Source organism: Oncorhynchus masou, chromosome 10, assembly GCF_036934945.1.
Source record: "Oncorhynchus masou masou isolate Uvic2021 chromosome 10, UVic_Omas_1.1, whole genome shotgun sequence".
Lineage (NCBI taxonomy): Eukaryota > Metazoa > Chordata > Actinopteri > Salmoniformes > Salmonidae > Oncorhynchus > Oncorhynchus masou.
In genome coordinates this window covers 46,225,352-46,243,637 of record NC_088221.1, presented here as the reverse complement: position 1 = coordinate 46,243,637, position 18,286 = coordinate 46,225,352, and the positions used below count along the sequence as shown (strand labels likewise).

The following is an 18,286-nucleotide window of genomic DNA, read 5'->3' as shown; positions in this document are numbered from 1 at the left end:
AAAGGAATAGATCCACCTTTGTCATCCAACTGTTCATTGACCATGTCCTAGCGTGAGAGTGAAAGGTGTGGCAGATGTTATTCACGTCAGGTGACTCTGGAACAGTGTGCAACACGAGCCACTGTCAACAACACAAGCATGACGTCAAGGCAACTTTCACACGCTACCGCAGGTCATGACCCTGCACAGCCTCTGGTGGCTGCAGATTCAGCGCTATACATCCTGTCATTGGCCTACTATCATAGAGAGAGGTTGGGTGGTTAGCAGATCACAGAGAGAGCAGGGGCGCTAGGTGGTTAGCAGCTCATAGAGAGAGGTTGGGGTGCTAGGTGGTTAGCAGCTCATAGAGAGAGGCAGGGGTGCTAGGTGGTTAGCAGCTCATAGAGAGAGGTTGGGGTGCTAGGTGGTTAGCAGCTCATAGAGAGAGGTTGGGGTGCTAGGTGGTTAGCAGCTCATAGCGAGAGGTTGGGGTGCTAGGTGGTTAGCAGCTCACAGAGAGAGGCAGGGGCGCTAGGTGGTTAGCAGCTCATAGAGAGAGGCAGGGGCGCTAGGTGGTTAGCAGCTCATAGAGAGAGGTTGGGGCGCTAGGTGGTTAGCAGCTCATAGAGAGAGGCAGGGGTGCTAGGTGGTTAGCAGCTCATAGAGAGAGGCAGGGGCGCTAGGTGGTTAGCAGCTCATAGAGAGAGGCAGGGGTGCTAGGTGGTTAGCAGCTCATAGAGAGAAGGTGGTTAGCAGCTCATAGAGAGAGGTTGGGGCGCTAGGTGGTTAGCAGCTCATAGAGAGAGGTTGGGGCGCTAGGTGGTTAGCAGCTCATAGAGAGAGGTTGGGGCGCTAGGTGGTTAGCAGCTCATAGAGAGAGGTTGGGGCGCTAGGTGGTTAGCAGCTCATAGAGAGAGATTGGGGGGCTAGGTGGTTAGCAGCTCATAGAGAGAGGTTGGGGTGCTAGGTGGTTAGCAGCTCATAGAGAGAGGCAGGGGCGCTAGGTGGTTAGCAGCTCATAGAGAGAGGCAGGGGCGCTAGGTGGTTAGCAGCTCATAGAGAGAGATTGGGGTGCTAGGTGGTTAGCAGCTCATAGAGAGAGGCAGGGGTGCTAGGGGTGCTAGGTGGTTAGCAGCTCATAGAGAGAGCAGGGGCGCTAGGTGGTTAGCAGCTCATAGAGAGAGGCAGGGGCGCTAGGTGGTTAGCAGCTCATAGAGAGAGGTTGGGGCGCTAGGTGGTTAGGCTCATAGAGAGAGCGCTAGGTGGTTAGCAGCTCATAGAGAGAGGCAGGGGTGCTAGGTGGTTAGCAGCTCATAGAGAGAGGTTGGGGCGCTAGGTGGTTAGCAGCTCATAGAGAGAGGTTGGGGCGCTAGGTGGTTAGCAGCTCATAGAGAGAGATTGGGGGGCTAGGTGGTTAGCAGCTCATAGAGAGAGGTTGGGGTGCTAGGTGGTTAGCAGCTCATAGAGAGAGGCAGGGGCGCTAGGTGGTTAGCAGCTCATAGAGAGAGGCAGGGGCGCTAGGTGGTTAGCAGCTCATAGAGAGAGATTGGGGTGCTAGGTGGTTAGCAGCTCATAGAGAGAGGCAGGGGTGCTAGGTGGTTAGCAGCTCATAGAGAGAGGTTGGGGTGCTAGGTGGTTAGCAGCTCATAGAGAGAGGTTGGGGTGCTAGGTGGTTAGCAGCTCATAGAGAGGTTGGGGTGCTAGGTGGTTAGCAGCTCACAGAGAGAGGCAGGGGCGCTAGGTGGTTAGCAGCTCATAGAGAGAGGCAGGGTGGTTAGCAGCTCATAGAGAGAGGCAGGGCGCTAGGTGGTTAGCAGCTCATAGAGAGAGGCAGGGGTGCTAGGTGGTTAGCAGCTCATAGAGAGAGGCAGGGGCGCTAGGTGGTTAGCAGCTCATAGAGAGAGGCAGGGGTGCTAGGTGGTTAGCAGCTCATAGAGAGAGGCAGGGGCGCTAGGTGGTTAGCAGCTCATAGAGAGAGGTTGGGGTGCTAGGTGGTTAGCAGCTCATAGAGAGAGGCAGGGGTGCTAGGTGGTTAGCAGCTCATAGAGAGAGGTTGGGGTGCTAGGTGGTTAGCAGCTCATAGAGAGAGGCAGGGGCGCTAGGTGGTTAGCAGCTCATAGAGAGAGGTTGGGGTGCTAGGTGGTTAGCAGCTCCTAGAGAGAGGCAGGGGTGCTGAGGTGGTTAGCAGCTCATAGAGAGAGGTTGGGGTGCTAGGTGGTTAGCAGCTCATAGAGAGAGGCAGGGGTGCTAGGTGGTTAGCAGCTCATAGAGAGAGGCAGGGGCGCTAGGTGGTTAGCAGCTCATAGAGAGAGGCAGGGGTGCTAGGTGGTTAGCAGCTCATAGAGAGAGGCAGGGGCGCTAGGTGGTTAGCAGCTCATAGAGAGAGGTTGGGGTGCTAGGTGGTTAGCAGCTCATAGAGAGAGGCAGGGGTGCTAGGTGGTTAGCAGCTCATAGAGAAAGACAGGGGTGCTAGGTGGTTAGCAGCTCATAGAGAGAGGCAGGGGTGCTAGGTGGTTAGCAGCTCATAGAGATGGGTGGCTAGTTGGTTAGCAGCTCATAGAGAGGGGTGGCTATGTAGTTAGCAGCTCATAGAGAGGGGGGGCTAGGTGGTTAGCAGCTCAAATAGAGAGGCTGTGACGCTAGGTGGTTAGCAGCTCATAGAGAGGGGTGGCTAGGTGGTTAGCAGCTCATATAGAGAGGCTGGGGCGCTAGGTGGTTAGCAGCTCATAGAGAGGGGTGGCTAGGTGGTTAGCAGCTCATAGAGAGGGGGGGCTAGGTGGTTAGCAGCACATAGAGAGAGGCAGGGGCGCTAGATGGTTAGCAGCTCATAGAGAGGGGGGGCTAGGTGGTTAGCAGCACATAGAGAGAGGCAGGGGCGCTAGGTGGTTAGCAGCACATAGAGAGGGGGGCTAGGTGGTTAGCAGCACATAGAGAGAGGCAGGGGAGCTAGGTGGTTAGCAGCTCATAGAGAGGGGTGGCTAGGTGGTTAGCAGCTCATAGAGAGAAGCAGGGGCGCTAGGTGGTTAGCAGCTCATCATTACACATTTCCCTCAACAGAAATCCGCGGAAATAATCTATTCTCTCTCCTAATAGGAGCTCTAATAATAACATCTGTTTCATAGTGTTATATTATCTCCTTCTCTCCTATTCACTTTCTCTCTCTCTCTCTCTCTCTCTCCCCATCTCTCTCTCTCCCCACCTCTCTCTCTCTCTCTCTCTCTCTCCGCCTCTCTCTCTCTCTCTCTCTCTCTCTCTCCCTCTTTCTCTCTCCCTATCCCTCTCTCCCTCTCCCTCTCCCCCTCTCTCTATATACACTACCGTTCAAAAGTTTGGGGTCACTTAGAAATGTCCTTGTTTTTGAAAGAAAAGCATTTTTTGTCCATTAAAATAACATCAAATTGATCAGAAATACATTGAAGACATTGGTAATGTTGTAAATTACTATTGTAGCTGGAAACGGCTGATTTTTTTATGGAATACAGAGGCCCATTATCAGCAACCATCACTCCTGTGTTCCGATGGCACTTGGTGTTATTTTAAAAGGCTAATTGATCATTATAAAACCCTTTTGCAATTATGTTAGCACAGCTGAAAACTGTTGTTCTGATTAAAGAAGCAATAAAACTGGCCTTCTTTGGACTAGTTGAGTATCTGGAGCATCAACATTTGTGGGTTTGATTACAGGCTCAAAATGGCCAAAAACAGAGAACTTCCTTCTGAAACTCATCAGTCTATTCTTGTTCTGAGAAATGAAGGCTATTCCATGCGAGAACTTGCCAAGAAACTGAAGATCTCGTACAACGGTGTGTCCTACTCCCTTCACAGAACAGTGCAAACTGGCTCTAACCAGAATAGAAAGAGGAGTGGTCAGGCCCCGGTGCACAACTGAGCAAGAGGACAAGTACATTAGATTGTCTAGTTTGAGATATGGCTTTTCCTTTGCAACTCTGCCAAAAAGGCCAGCATCCCGGAGTCACCTCTTCACTGTTGACGTTAAGACTGCTGTTTTCTTTCAAAAACAAGGAAATGTCTAAGTGACCCCAAACTTTTGACAGGTAGTGTATATATATATATCTGTCTGTCTGTGTGTATGTGTGTGTGAGGGGGCACATATGATAGGGAGAGCGAGACATAGACAGAAACAGAGTGAGAATAACAGTAGTACAGCAGCCCGTTACCCAGTATCCTCCATGATGCAGCCCACCCAGGAGTCAGAGCAGCCGCATTCCTCTGTGAGAGAGAACAACACACAGCATGTCCATCAAAGAAACATATGTGCCTAAAATTATTCAACATTTTAAACATAGATTGTAAAATGAGATATCATTTTTTTTTTAAAGGGCTGCTTTGTAAATCTGTGAGACATATATGAATGTGCAGTGATGAATGTGAGCTGGTCTGTGTACTTCTCTTTGCGGCTGGATCCCACTGGATGCCGAGGTTCTGTGCCAAGCTCTGGGAGAGTGACGAAGCCATAGTCCATGTGGTGCCATACTGCAGGTACACAACATTAGCAGTTACTAGTCTGTTCTGCCATAATAATAAAAAAGTATGATCCTGGACATTAGTCTCACCTCGTTGACCCCTACTCCACGGCTCACAGAGCACATGCCCCCGAAGTACGCTACACTGCTTCGGCGATAGTGGAAGGTCACATTGCTGTGCATCGAAGAGACACAGAGTAACTATCAGACAGACACACAGACAGGAAGACAGACAGGCAGCCAGATACACAGACAGACAGGTGGACAGGCAGACAGACATATGCTGGACATGTGAGTGGTATTTCAGCCACCCTTGGAGGAAAAATGAAAGTGTATGGAAAAAGGTTGCTTTGTTGTTAAAGCAAAAGCATTAGGGCCTAGTCCTTTAACATGATCTACTGATCTGGGAAGCCATAAAGGGGTTCTGTGTGCAAGAGATACTTACTACAGCATCAGTATGGGGTGGCCCTGAGGAACAGGGAGGAGAGAGCACTTACGAGAAGAGGTGCACAGCGTCAGTGTGCTGCTTGATGCTCTGCGCCCGGTACTTGGAGAAATCTTTCAGCATGTCCAGAGGCTTCACACTGATGGGAATCGGGTCCTTGTCCGACCAGATCTCCACGGCAACCAGAACCACCCGTGTGTGCAGGTGCTCCTTAAAGATCTGTCATCGGAGCATGTTGGGGTAGTGGGAGAACACACAGAGAGAGAGAGAGAGAGAGAGATGGAGAGATCACAGCACAGGAAGAGGAGAAGAATACTGGGTGTGAATGATCATCTGTACTGTCTGAGGACAGGACAAGACAGGACAGGACAGGGGAAACAGCACACTGAGAGCAGGGAAAGACATGGGACAAGACAGGACAGGACAGGGGAAACAGCACACTGAGAGCAGGGAAAGACATGGGACAAGACAGGACAGGACAGGACAGGGGAAACAGTACTCTGAGAGTAGGGAGAGACATGGGACAAGACAGAACAGGACAGCACACTGAGAGCAGGGAGAGACATGGGACAAGACAGGACAGGACAGGACAGGACAGGGGATACAGCACACTGGGGGCAAGGAGAGACCCAAGACTGTTATTCCACATCCCAGCTACACAGAGCAACAACAAGCACAGTGATACAGTGTATAATCTGAACATAACAGACACATGTATGGAGCCGACTGAGGGTACAGGAGACTGAGGGTACAGGAGACTCAGATTACAAGAGACTCAGATTACAAGAGACTCAGATTACAAGAGACTCAGATTACAGGAGACTCAGATTACAGGAGATTTGAGATACAGGAAACTGAGGGAACATGAGACTCAGGGTACATGAGATAAGTAGTGTATGACACATGAGGAAGTGGTCAATTCTGGGTTCTACCTCTAGGGGAACTTCCATATAAATGGTAAACAGCTGTTCTCAACAACAAAATACATATACATTTGATCAATTAATCTGTAAATTCAACGTTTAGATATACTTGTGTTTTGCAAACACAATAATTGATTAAACTATGATTGATTCAACTATGATTGACGATTGATTCAAATATGATTGAGTCAACTATGATTGCATTGAAAATATTATTTAGTCACACAAGAGCCAGAGAATTAGAATCAGTTCAACATTATTCTAGATTGTTCTGATGGAAACCCTGAAACATACACCAGAAAGAGGAGGTGAAGGTCTGAATATCTGCAGTTGAATAAAAGTAAAAAATAAAAATAATAATAAGAATCAGTTCTCAGAGCCAACTGAAGATGTTACTCACAGCATCAACAAGGTTCACCACTGACTTGGCAGAGTTTCTGGTGTGCTGCTTGGTCTTGAGTCGCTTATACTGCAGGCCACACAAAAACAATGACACAAATGTTAGTCAAAACTATTATTAAGGGGAACATGAATTAATTCTCATACAAGCTTCTACAACACCCTTTTGGAAAATACATAAAATATACATGTTGATTTTTGATGGTCCACACCAACAATAGAATAAGCCTGGTGTTTTCACATCTGGACGACAGTTATGTTAGCTAGGATATGACTCATGCATCCACCAACACATTCAACAGTGTTGCATTCTCTTGTGGGTGTAGCTGGCTAAGCATAGGACAACGAGAGGAGGAAAAACAAGTCTCCTTGGTGTTGACGGAATGCTGTCGAGACTCTTAACAGTAAAAAATAATGAAACATTGCTGAAATATTCATTTGTGTTTCCTGTCTTCTGTTTAGATAGTGTTGCTTGGCTTTTGTGGGCACATACCATATTATGGTCACTGACGATCATAATCTCCAAATACTTCATCTCCTCAAATACATTCCTAGGCATCTGAAAAAGCCACAGATTAGTTAACTTTCATAAGACACAGCAATGACAGATTTATAGAGGATGAGAAGAAAATAGAGAATTATATGAGGCTACATAGCACACTAGGTTATAACAAGAGGCCACATAGCACACTAGGTTATAACAAGAGGCCACATAGCACACTAGGTTATAACAAGAGGCTACATAGCACACTAGGTTATAACATGAGGCTACATAGCACACTAGGTTATAACAAGAGGCCACATAGCACACTAGGTTATAACCTGAGGCTACATAGCACATTAGATTATAACATGAGGCTACATAGCACACTAGGTTATAACATGAGGCTACATAGCACACTAGGTTATAACAAGAGGCTACATAGCACACTAGGTTATAACATGAGGCTACATAGCACACTAGGTTAGAACAAGAGGCTACATAGCACACTAGGTTATAACATGAGGCTACATAGCAAACTAGGTTATAACAAGAGGCTACATAGCACACTAGGTTATAACATGAGGCTACATAGCAAACTAGGTTATAACACAAGGCTACATAGCACACTAGGTTATAACATGAGGCTACATAGCACACTAGGTTATAACATGAGGCTACATAGCAAACTAGGTTATAACAAGAGGCTACATAGCACACTAGGTTATAACATGAGGCTACATAGCAAACTAGGTTATAACACAAGGCTACATAGCACACTAGGTTATAAAACAGCAAGGGTAGATGAACAGTAGGAGGAGTGCGTTACAGTAAGGTTAGGATTACAGTAGGGTTATAGTAGTGTTATTGTTACAGTAGGGTTACAGTAGGGTTACAGTAGTGTTATTGTTACAGTAGGGTTACAGTAGGGTTATAGTAGGGTTAGGGTTACAGTAGGGTTATAGTAGGATTACAGTAGGGTTACAGTAGGGTTATAGTAGGTTTACAGTAGGGTTAGGGTTACAGTGGGGTTACAGTAGGGTTACAGTAGGATTACAGTAGGGTTACAGTAGGGTTAGGATTACAGTAGGGTTACAGTAGGGTTAGGGTTACAGTAGGATTACAGTAGGGTTAGGGTTACAGTAGGGTTACAGTAGGGTTACAGTAGGATTATTGTTACAGTAGGGTTATAGTAGGGTTACAGTAGGGTTAGGGTTACAGTAGGGTTACAGTAGGGTTACAGTAGGGTTACAGTAGGATTATTGTTACAGTAGGGTTATAGTAGGGTTACAGTAGGGTTAGGGTTACAATAGGGTTATAGTAGGGTTACAGTAGGGTTATAGTAGGGTTAGGGTTACAGTAGAGTTACAGTAGGGTTATAGTAGGGTTACAGTAGGGTTACAGTAGGATTACAGTAGGGTTATAGTAGGGTTACAGTAGGGTTATAGTATGGTTACAGTAGGGTAACAGTAGGGTTATAGTTGGGTTAGGGTTACAATAGAGTTATTGTTACAGTAGGGTTACAGTAGGGTTAGGGTCACAGTAGGGTTACAGTAGGGTTAGGGTTACAGTAGGGTTATAGTAGGGTTACAGTAGGGTTAGGGTTACAGTAGGGTTACAGTAGGGTTATCGTAGGGTTACAGTAGGATTACAGTAGAGTTGTAGTAGGGTTACAGTAGGATTACAATAGGGTTACAGTAGGATTACAGTAGGGTTATGGTAGGGTTAGAGTTAGGGTATGGTTACAGTAGGGTTAGAGTTAGGGTATGGTTACAGTAGGGTTAGGGTAGGGTTGAGGTAGGGTTAGAGTTAGGGTATGGTTACAGTAAGGTGAGGGTAGGGTTAGGGTAGGGTTAGAGTTAGGGTATGGTTACAGTAGGGTGAGGGTTAGAGTAGGTGGAGTGTTTTACAAAATCCCTTTAAGAGACTGATGAGGTCACAGACTTACAGCCCGCTTTTTCCTGCGCTTCAGCCAGGACATGTCGTCCAGCTCCGAAAGCAGCTGCTCGTCCTTCACTAGAGAAACACAGGAACACAGAAACACAATAACAAGGGTCGATAAACACACTGAGGTCTACGCCAGGATACCGATGCCATGCTGGGTTCTGTGGTTATGTGTCAACAGTCCCAACCTGCGTCATACACTAAAGTATTAAGTTGAGGTATGCTTTAAGTTAATTTACCTTCCACTCTACTGGGCAAACCAAATCAAGCGCAACACAGGGTTTTTGAATGTATTTGACATGATGTACTTGACCCAGATGAGGGGAATCTAATGTCAGCGTTAGTAGGAGAGGTTCTGGAATGCAGGTAGACAGGCCATGAGTGTCACGTTCTGACCATCGTTCGTGTGTGTTTTCCTTGTTTTAGTGTTGGTCAGGACGTGAGCTGGGTGGGCATTCTATGTTGTGTGTCTGGTTTGTCCATTTCTATGTTAGGCCTGATATGGTTCTCAATCAGAGGCAGGTGTTAGTCATTGTCTCTGATTGGGAACCATATTTAGGTAGCCTGGGTTTCACTGTGTGTTTGTGGGTGATTGTTCCTGTCTCTGTGTTTTGCACCAGATAGGGCTGTTTTTGGTTTTCCACGTTTGTTGTTTTGTAGTGTTCATGTTTATCTGTTTTAATTAAACATGAATCAATATAACCACGCCGCGTTTTGGTCCTCCTCTACTTCACCACAGGAAAACCCTTACAATGAGTGTTGATGTAAAGTGGTGGAGGGCGGGTGGACGTTATGCAAGATCCAAGATGGCAGTCAGATGCAGAACACCTTACCCAGTTCCTCTGAGTCACTGTTCCACTGGAGGCTGGGCATCCTGCGCAGTGAGTGGGGCCGTGCGGCTGTATCCTGTGAGGGAGAAACCGTCAACAGGGGTGTGATGAGGGTGGAGGGAACAGGGAACAGGGGTCAAGTTAGAAGAAGGGGGTATCAGAGGGTATTCCCATTCCACTGTATAACAAGGCACACGATCAGGTTTTCACAACTACAGAGTCAACATTAATCCATAAATAAAATGGAATACTTGACTACCCTAAAAACATTATCATTACATTACCATTTCCATTACCATTCATCTTTCCGTGATCATTATCATTCATCTTTCCATTATCACTGTCCTTTCCACTATATTTATCCTTTCCGGTGTCATTATCATTTCATTATTGTTATTATTTCCATCATCATTATCCTGTTCATTATCATCATGGACCTTGAATAATGGGATACGGTGTTCTGGGCTTTATGTGACTTTAGAAAAAGATCAATGAGAGATTAGTGAGGCAAAACATACAGCACTTTTGTTTGGGGTTTTTAGGCTGGGTTTTTGTACAGCAGTTTGTGACATCAGCTGATGTAAGAAGGGCTTTATAAATAAATGTGATTGATTGATGATTAATCATATGTCCTTCATTATAGTACACCATGGACTTCCTTCAAAAACAAGATTGCCTTCGACAATGATGTATCAATTTTCACTAGATAACCTAATGTGCCTTTACTGTAAAACGGAGGCTTTAGTAAGGGTAAAGGAGGCTTTAGTAAGGGTAAAGGGGGCTTTAGTAAGGGTAAAGGAGGCTTTAGTAAGGGTAAAGGAGGCTTTAGTAAGGGTAAAGGAGGCTTTAGTAAGGGTAAAGGAGGCTTTAGTAAGGGTAAAGGAGGCTTTAGTAAGGGTAAAGGAGGCTTTAGTAAGGGTAAAGGAGGCTTTAGTAAGGGTAAAGGGGGCTTTAGTAAGGGTAAAAGTAAGGGTAAAGGAGGCTTTAGTAAGGGTAAAGGAGGCTTTAGTAAGGGTAAAGGGGGCTTTAGTAAGGGTAAAGGGGGCTTTAGTAAGGGTAAAGGAGGACTTAGTAAGGGTAAAGGAGGACTTAGTAAGGGTAAAGGGGGCTTTAGTAAGGGTAAAGGAGGCCTTAGTAAGGGTAAAAGGAGGACTTAGTAAGGGTAAAAGGGGCTTTAGTAAGGGTAAAGGAGGACTTAGTAAGGGTAAAAGGGGCTTTAGTAAGGGTAAAGGAGGACTTAGTAAGGGTAAAAGGAGGACTTAGTAAGGGTAAAAGTGGCAAAAGCGATCCTAGCAGTAGCACAAGTAGAGGTAGAACAATGTTATTTGTGTAGCAAAGATTGTTAAAAACCTAAATGGAAGGAAGAACTTACAATTGAGTGAGTCTGTTGCAAAGGCTCCATTATATAGAGATAGAGTCCATCGTCAAACATTCCGCTGTCAGGCAAAGGCAGGGGGAACGAGAGACAAAGGCAGGGGGAACGAGAGGAAAAGGCAGGGGGAACGAGAGACAAAGGCAGGGGGAACAAGAGACAAGGGCAGGGGGAACGAGAGACAAGGGCAGGGGGAACGAGAGACAAGGGCAGGGGGAACGAGAGACAAGGGCAGGGGGAACGAGAGGAAAAGGCAGGGGGAACGAGAGGAAAGGGTAGAGGGAACGAGAGACAAGGGCAGGGGGAACGAGAGACAAAGGCAGGGGGAACGAGAGGAAAGGGCAGGGGGAACGAGAGGCAAGGGCAGGGGGAACGAGAGACAAAGTGAAGAGAGAAGACAGTCAATACTGAGTCAATAGCAGCTGTCGAGAGCACAGATGAATCTCCACACATATTCCAGGCACGGATTATTATATATACAACTGCTGCTGTTCCTTCACTTACTGCAGCCCATTGCAGGTAGACAAGGCCACGTGGGAATCATCTTTCCCCCTCACCTGGCCGTGGTAGTAACAGTGTTCACCACCCTGAGGGTACACAGAAACAACACTTAAACAGCATGTAAACAACATGTAAACAACACTTATACAACACTTAAACAACACTTAGACAACACTTAGACAGCACTTAAACAACACTTATACAACACATAGACAGCACTTAAACAACACTTATACAACACTTAAACAACAATTATACAACACTTAGAAAACACTTAAACAACACTTATACAACACTTAGACAGCACTTAAACAACACTTATACAACACTTAAACAACACTTAGACAACACTTCTCATCACAGCAACCTAATGTGGAGAAGATGGGGGGGACATGATGATTAGAGCACCACTCCAGTGGTCTTCTACAAGACATTCAACAAACAAATATATTCACATACTAAACCCATCTATACAATCTGGAATATACTTCAGATGAAGTACCTTTGTGTATTTGCTGCATTATTGCACCTGTGTTGTAATACTGTTTATTCAGTTGGGAGGACTATACTTTTCTCCAATACAGTACATCTTCTGCAGCCTGGTTAACGAAATCAGCCCACATTTAGAAATATTACATTTCGGGAGTGTGGGTTGTGTCTGTGGGCCTCACACTTGACTGTTCTTTTCAGACCTCAATGGTCCACATCTCTCTCTCTCTCTCTCTCTCTCTCTCTCTCAAAGAGCCACCATCCCACGCTGCATAGCTACTGCAGAGCGCCAGTCTCTCCCTTCCCTGTCACGTGATCTGGATTGCAGCCAGGCAGGCAGGAGAGGCAGGAGGCTGCAGGGGAGCGGAGTGGAGCCATGCTGAGTCAGCTAGCTCCACTGTGCCCAGTCTAGCCATCAGCCCCTGAGCCCTCAGCCCCTCAGCCTAGCCCTCAGCCCCTCAGCCCCTCAGCCTAGCCCTCAGCCCCTCAACCCATCAGCCCTCAGCCCCTCAACCCATCAGCCCTCAGCCCCTCAACCCATCAGCCCTCAGCCCCTCAACCCATCAGCCCTCAGCCCCTCAACCCATCAGCCCTCAGCCCCTCAGCCATCAGCCTCTCAGCCATCAGCCCCTCAACCCATCAGCCCCTCAGCCATCAGCCACTCAGTCATCAGCCCCTCAGCCTCTCACCCATCAGCCCCTCAACCCATCAGCCTCTCAGCCATCAGCCCCTCAACCCATCAGCCCTCAGCCCCTCAACCCATCAGCCCTCAGCCCCTCAACCCATCAGCCCTCAGCCCCTCAACCCATCAGCCTCTCAGCCATCAGCCCCTCAACCCATCAGCCATCAGCCCCTCAACCCATCAGCCCTCAGCCCCTCAACCCATCAGCCTCTCAACCCATCAGCCCCTCAACCCATCAGCCACTCAGTCATCAGCCCCTCAGCCCCTCAACCCATCAGCCCCTCAACCCATCAGCCCCTCAACCCATCAGCCCTCAGCCCCTCAACCCATCAGCCCCTCAACCCATCAGCCCTCAGCCCCTCAACCCATCAGCCCCTCAACCCATCAGCCCCTCAACCCATCAGCCATCAGCCCCTCAACCCATCAGCCCCTCAACCCATCAGCCCTCAACCCATCAGCCATCAGCCCTCAACCCGTCTCTCTCAGCCATCAGCCCTCAACCCATCAGCCTCTCTGCCCCTCAACCCATCAGCCATCAGCCCCTCAACCCATCAGCCATCAGCCCCTCAACCCATCAGCCCCTCAACCCATCAGCCTCTCAACCCATCAGCCCCTCAACCCATCAGCCATCTGCCATCTCAACCCATCAGCCATCTCTCAACCCATCAGCCCCTCAACCCATCAGCCCCTCAACCCATCAGCCCCTCAACCCATCAGCCCCTCAACCCATCAGCCCCTCAACCCATCAGCCCCTCAACCCATCAGCCCCTCAACCCATCAGCCCCCAGCCTGATCCTGATTCAGCAACACCAGTGGCAGTTCCCTCTCCCTTCTCTCTCTCTCTCTCTGTCTCTCTCTCTGTCTCTCTCTCTGTTTCTCTCTCTCTCTCTCTCTCTCTCTCTCTGTCTCTCTCTCTGTCTCTCTGTCTCTGTCTCTCTCTCTGTCTCTCTCTCTGTCTCTCTCTGTCTCTCTGTCTCTCTCTGTCTCTCTGTCTCTCTCTCTCTCTCTCTCTCTCTCTCCCTCTCTCTCTCTCCCTTCTCTCTCTCTCTCTCTCTCTCTCTCTCTGTCTCTCTCTCTGTTTCTCTGTCTCTCTCTCTCTGTCTCTGTCTCTCTCTCTCTCTCTCTCTCTCTCTCTGTCTCTCTCTCTCTGTCTCTGTCTCTCTCTCTCTGTCTCTCTCTCTCTCTGTCTCTCTCTCTCTCTGTCTCTCTCTCTCCTCTCTCTCTCTACCATCCCTCCCTCTCACACTCTCTTTCTTTACCATCCCTCCCTCTCTTTCTCGACCATCCATCCTTCCTCTCCCCATCTATCCCTCCCTCCCTCTCTCTTTCTCCTGTCTCTCTCTCCCCTAGCTCTCTCTCCCAACACTTACGCAACATCAGGATGAATCAGAATTGAACATCAGAATGAATCATATTTGAACATCAGTATGAATCACATTTGAACATCAGGACGAATCACATTTGAACTGGCAAACTGGCACCACATACTGTATTTGATGAAGTTAGGTAATGCTAATATTAGGACAGATCAAGACCAAGTGGATAAATAACATCACAGAGGAAATATAAAAGTACCACTCTGTACTCTACATGGACAATGGCCGCCATATTATTTATTTAAATGTCTGTGAGACATGTAGACATGGTACAACTGAATAGTCTTTAAGCGTTTTGCTACATATTACGTTAACTATCCACTTGTACTTTGATTGGCCCTAATCAGCCCCCCCATAAAACAAACCAATCCATTCTTTACCAGCTGTAGGCCCTGTATCTTCCACTGGGAGCCAATTAGGCTCCGCCCCCCAAAAAATAAAAACATAAAAGGTAAATGAAAACAGGTACCCAAACAGAGTGAGTGTTCTGACTGGAGATGTTACCTTTGATAGAACAGGTTTACCCTCCTCATAGTGGATCTCCACATAATCCGACGACAACAAGTCACTGGGAAGTAGAAAGAGAAGGGGGCGTGGGTTAGTATCTGTCGTAATGACCTGCTGCCCTATAACCATCTGTGGTCTGATCGAGAACCGTGACTCAGGTTTCCTTGTGGCTTTACACAGATCCTGTTTAACAGCTGAACAACATTCAACAAGCATCGCAAACCTTAATCTTATTCAAACCCCACAGTCAAATACACCCACGTCAACCTAAATACATCCACCCACGTCATCTGACAGTTAAAGGTCGCTTAAACGTTGCATTCTGTGCAGCTATACGAAGACTAGGTAAGATTCTGCATCAGCAGGTAAGATGCTGCATCAGGGGTTAGATGCTGCATCAGTAGGTTAGATGCTGCATCAGGGGGTAAGATTCTGAATCAGTAGGTAAGATGCTGCATCAGCAGGTTAGATGCTGCATCAGGGGGTTTGATGCTGCATCAGTAGGTTAGATGCTGCATCAGTATTTAAGATGCTGCATCAGCGGGTAAGATGCTGCATCAGGGGGTTAGATGCTGCATCAGGGGGTTTGATGCTGCATCAGTAGGTTATATGCTGCATCAGTATTTAAGATGCTGCATCAGCGGGTAAGATGCTGCATCAGGGGGTTTGATGCTGCATCAGTAGGTTAGATGCTGCATCAGTATTTAAGATGCTGCATCAGCAGGTTAGATGCTGCATCAGTATTTAAGATGCTGCATCAGCAGGTTAGATGCTGCATCAGTATTTAAGATGCTGCATCAGTATTTAAGATGCTGCATCAGCAGGTTAGATGCAGCATCAGCAGGTTAGATGCTGCATCAGTATTTAAGATGCTGCATCAGTATTTAAGATGCTGCATCAGCAGGTAAGATGCACCAGATCCTTTTTGTGGAGCTGCCGTGCTTCTACATCTGCATTGCTTGCTGTTTGGGGTTTGAGGCTGGGTTTCTGTACAGCACTTTGAGATATCAGCTGATGTATGAAGGGCTATGTAAATACATTTGATTTTGATTTAAAGACTATACCAATAATACATTATAAGATAGATACTGTAGGTATAACACAGTAAGGTACATACTCTGAAACCGTTTGAAAATCAGTCAACACACAGTGGTGACAGCCAGCGTACAAAATGGGATCCAGAATTCATCACAAAGCTGTAATTTACAGAGCCAACCAGTGATGTGCTCGTTGGAGTTCAAAACAACGTCAGCGACAGGCATGACATTGATATAAGACATATCCCCTTTCAACATGGTGTCAATGAAGCATGACAATGATAAATGATTGTTTGAGGCCTTTGGTTCACCTTGAGCCCCCGCTGTCCTCCAGGCTGTTCCCACCGTCTGACTCAGCAAGCCATGCCACACCACACAGTTACACACAGTCAATATGTTAGCTGACCACTGACTTCAAGAGACTGCCATTTCTGCCACAATGGCACTTTTCAAGGTAACCTTGTAGATCTAATTGAACACACCCTCCCACCCCTGGACATACAGCACCTTTTGCTGCAGATAAGTAGAAACAAAAGACTAAGAAAAGTATTTTGAAATGTGTGTGTGCCTGACATGTTTTGAGCGATGCTCTGCGAGTGGGCAGGAAGTCCTGTACTTAGTTAGGTGTAGAAAAGGAGAGAAAGAGAGAGAGAGAGAGAGAGAGAGAAGAGAGAGAGGGAGTGTCAAAGCACCAGTGAAGGGCTATTTTTAGCTTGATGGATGAGACAGGGAGAGAGAGAGAGGGAGAGAGAGAGAGAGAGAGAGAGAGGGAGAGGGAGATGGTGAGAAAGTGAGAGAGAGAGAGAGAGAGAGAGAAAGTGTGAGAGAGAGAGAGATAGGGAGAAAGTGTGAGAGAGAGCGATAGAAAGAGGGGGGAGTGCAGCATTGCAGAGTCTGGTGGGCTGGATCAGTGGAATGCAAAGATGTGTGTGTGTGTGTGTGTGTGTGTGTGTGTGTGTGTGTGTGTGTGTGTGTGTGTGTGTGTGTGTGTGTGTGGAGTGTGTGTGGTGTGTGTGTGTGTGTGTGAGTGGAGTGTGGGGAGAAGGGATGCCGGAGGAAGTACACGTCGCAATGTGCAGTCAGTGTGTATGAGTGTTTATGTGTGTGTGGCTAAAGAGGAGGGAGTCCTTCCCTGAGTCCACAGGAGACTGACAATGCAGTGTTAGAAGAGAGGGGGAGACCAGAAACTGCAGGAGGTTCTGGGGCCTGGCACCGGACCAGCTCCAGCCCAAATTCACTGACACGTGATGCTGTCATTGCTACGTCTCTGACACATGGAAATAATCAGCTCTGCTCAGAATTTAATGGTGATGCTTTGGGAGGACAAGACATGCTGTTCTGCAGCCAAGACCCAAACATACTGAATGACTGAAGCAGTCCCAGATCAATGCTTATTAAAACACAGAGGTATTATGAGCCCCCCAAAAAATACTTGATCTACAATACATTAAACCATCTGCATATAAGGGTTCTATGAAAACTATATTGGATAAATCCATTTGAATTCAATTACTTTTTAACAGCATCCCTTTTGATTTAAACAAAACTTTCCATAAATGTTTGCAAGTTATGGAAGAAAAAATCGATAAAGTTACATATCGGGATAGTATTTTTGACGATATGTTGTATAGTTTTGACAATATCGCAACATTATTTTTGTGCTAGTAGGTTGGAACTGCACTGAAATTTTCCTTCATAGCTTGCTCCATATTTATTTTTTAAACTGAACAAAAATATGCACGCAACACATAAAGTGTTGGTCCCATGTTTCATGAGCTGAAATAAAAGATCCCAAAAATATTCCATACATGTACGTACAAAAAGCAAATTTCTCTCAAATGTTGTGCACAAATGTGGGTACATCCCTGTTAGTGAGCATTTCTCCTTTGCCAAGATAATCCATCCACCGGACAGGTGTTACATATCTAGAACTGATTAAACAGCATGATCATTACACAGGTGCACCTTATACTGGGGGACAATAAAAGGCCACTAGTAAATGTGCAGTTTTGTCACACAACATAATGCCACAGATGTCTCAAAATTTGAGGGAGCGTGCAAATGGCTGACTGCAGGAATGTCCACCGGAGCTGTTGCCAGAGAATGTAATGTTCATTTCTTTACCATAAGCCACCTGGCAATTTGAATGCACAGAGATAGTATGACGAGATCCTGAGGCCCATTGTCATGCCATTCATCTGCCGCCATCACCTCGTGTGATGTGGAATGATAATGCACAGCCCCATGTCGCAAGGATCTGTACACAATTCCTGGAAGCTAAAAATGTCCCAGTTCTTCCCATGCCTGCATACTCACCAGACATGTCACCCATTGAGCATGTTTGGGATGCTCTGGATCAATGTTGACAACAGCGTGTTCCAGTTCCTGCCAATATCCAGCAACAAAAAGCCATTCAACAGGAGTGGGACACCATTCCACAGGCCACAATCAACAGCCTGATCAACTCTATGTGAAGGAGATGTGTTGCCCTGCATGTGGCAAATAGTGGTCACACCAGATACTGACTGGTTTTCTGATCCACACCCCTACCTTTTTTTCAATGTATATGTGACCAACAGATGTACAGTATATCTGTATTCCCAGGCAAGTGAAATCCATAGATTAGGGCCTAATGAATTTAGTTAAATTGACTGATTTCCTTATATGAACTGTAACTCAGTAAAATCTTTGAAATTGTTTCATGTTGCGTTTATATATTTGTTCAGTGCAAATAGGGAGCCAATTTGTTTTCAGCACTTTCATTTCCTTGTCTGAACAACATTTGTTTTTCTCATGGCTCTCTCTTGTCCCTCCGCAGCAGACATGTAGTCAGCAAT

The 18,286-nt window shown here is 46.6% G+C and overlaps 1 protein-coding gene across 2 annotated transcripts in view; it reads right to left on the bottom strand.

Annotated features, from left to right (window-relative positions):
- The window catches only part of LOC135547683 (disintegrin and metalloproteinase domain-containing protein 23-like), a 59,592-nt gene that overhangs the window by 24,457 nt on the left and 16,849 nt on the right, over window positions 1-18,286 (bottom strand). For both annotated transcript variants that reach the window (XR_010456734.1, XM_064976911.1), the window contains exons 4-14: window positions 14,410-14,473; window positions 11,362-11,444; window positions 10,858-10,921; window positions 9,489-9,561; window positions 8,660-8,727; window positions 6,724-6,789; window positions 6,232-6,300; window positions 4,961-5,127; window positions 4,554-4,638; window positions 4,386-4,473; window positions 4,158-4,209 (exon numbers count right to left, since the gene is read on the bottom strand). Coding sequence is in view for 1 of the 2 variants with exons in the window: in XM_064976911.1 (XP_064832983.1) it covers window positions 4,158-4,209; window positions 4,386-4,473; window positions 4,554-4,638; window positions 4,961-5,127; window positions 6,232-6,300; window positions 6,724-6,789; window positions 8,660-8,727; window positions 9,489-9,561; window positions 10,858-10,921; window positions 11,362-11,444; window positions 14,410-14,473 (879 nt within the window). In the remaining variant the exon portion in view is untranslated. The remainder of the gene's footprint in view (window positions 1-4,157; window positions 4,210-4,385; window positions 4,474-4,553; window positions 4,639-4,960; window positions 5,128-6,231; window positions 6,301-6,723; window positions 6,790-8,659; window positions 8,728-9,488; window positions 9,562-10,857; window positions 10,922-11,361; window positions 11,445-14,409; window positions 14,474-18,286) is intronic.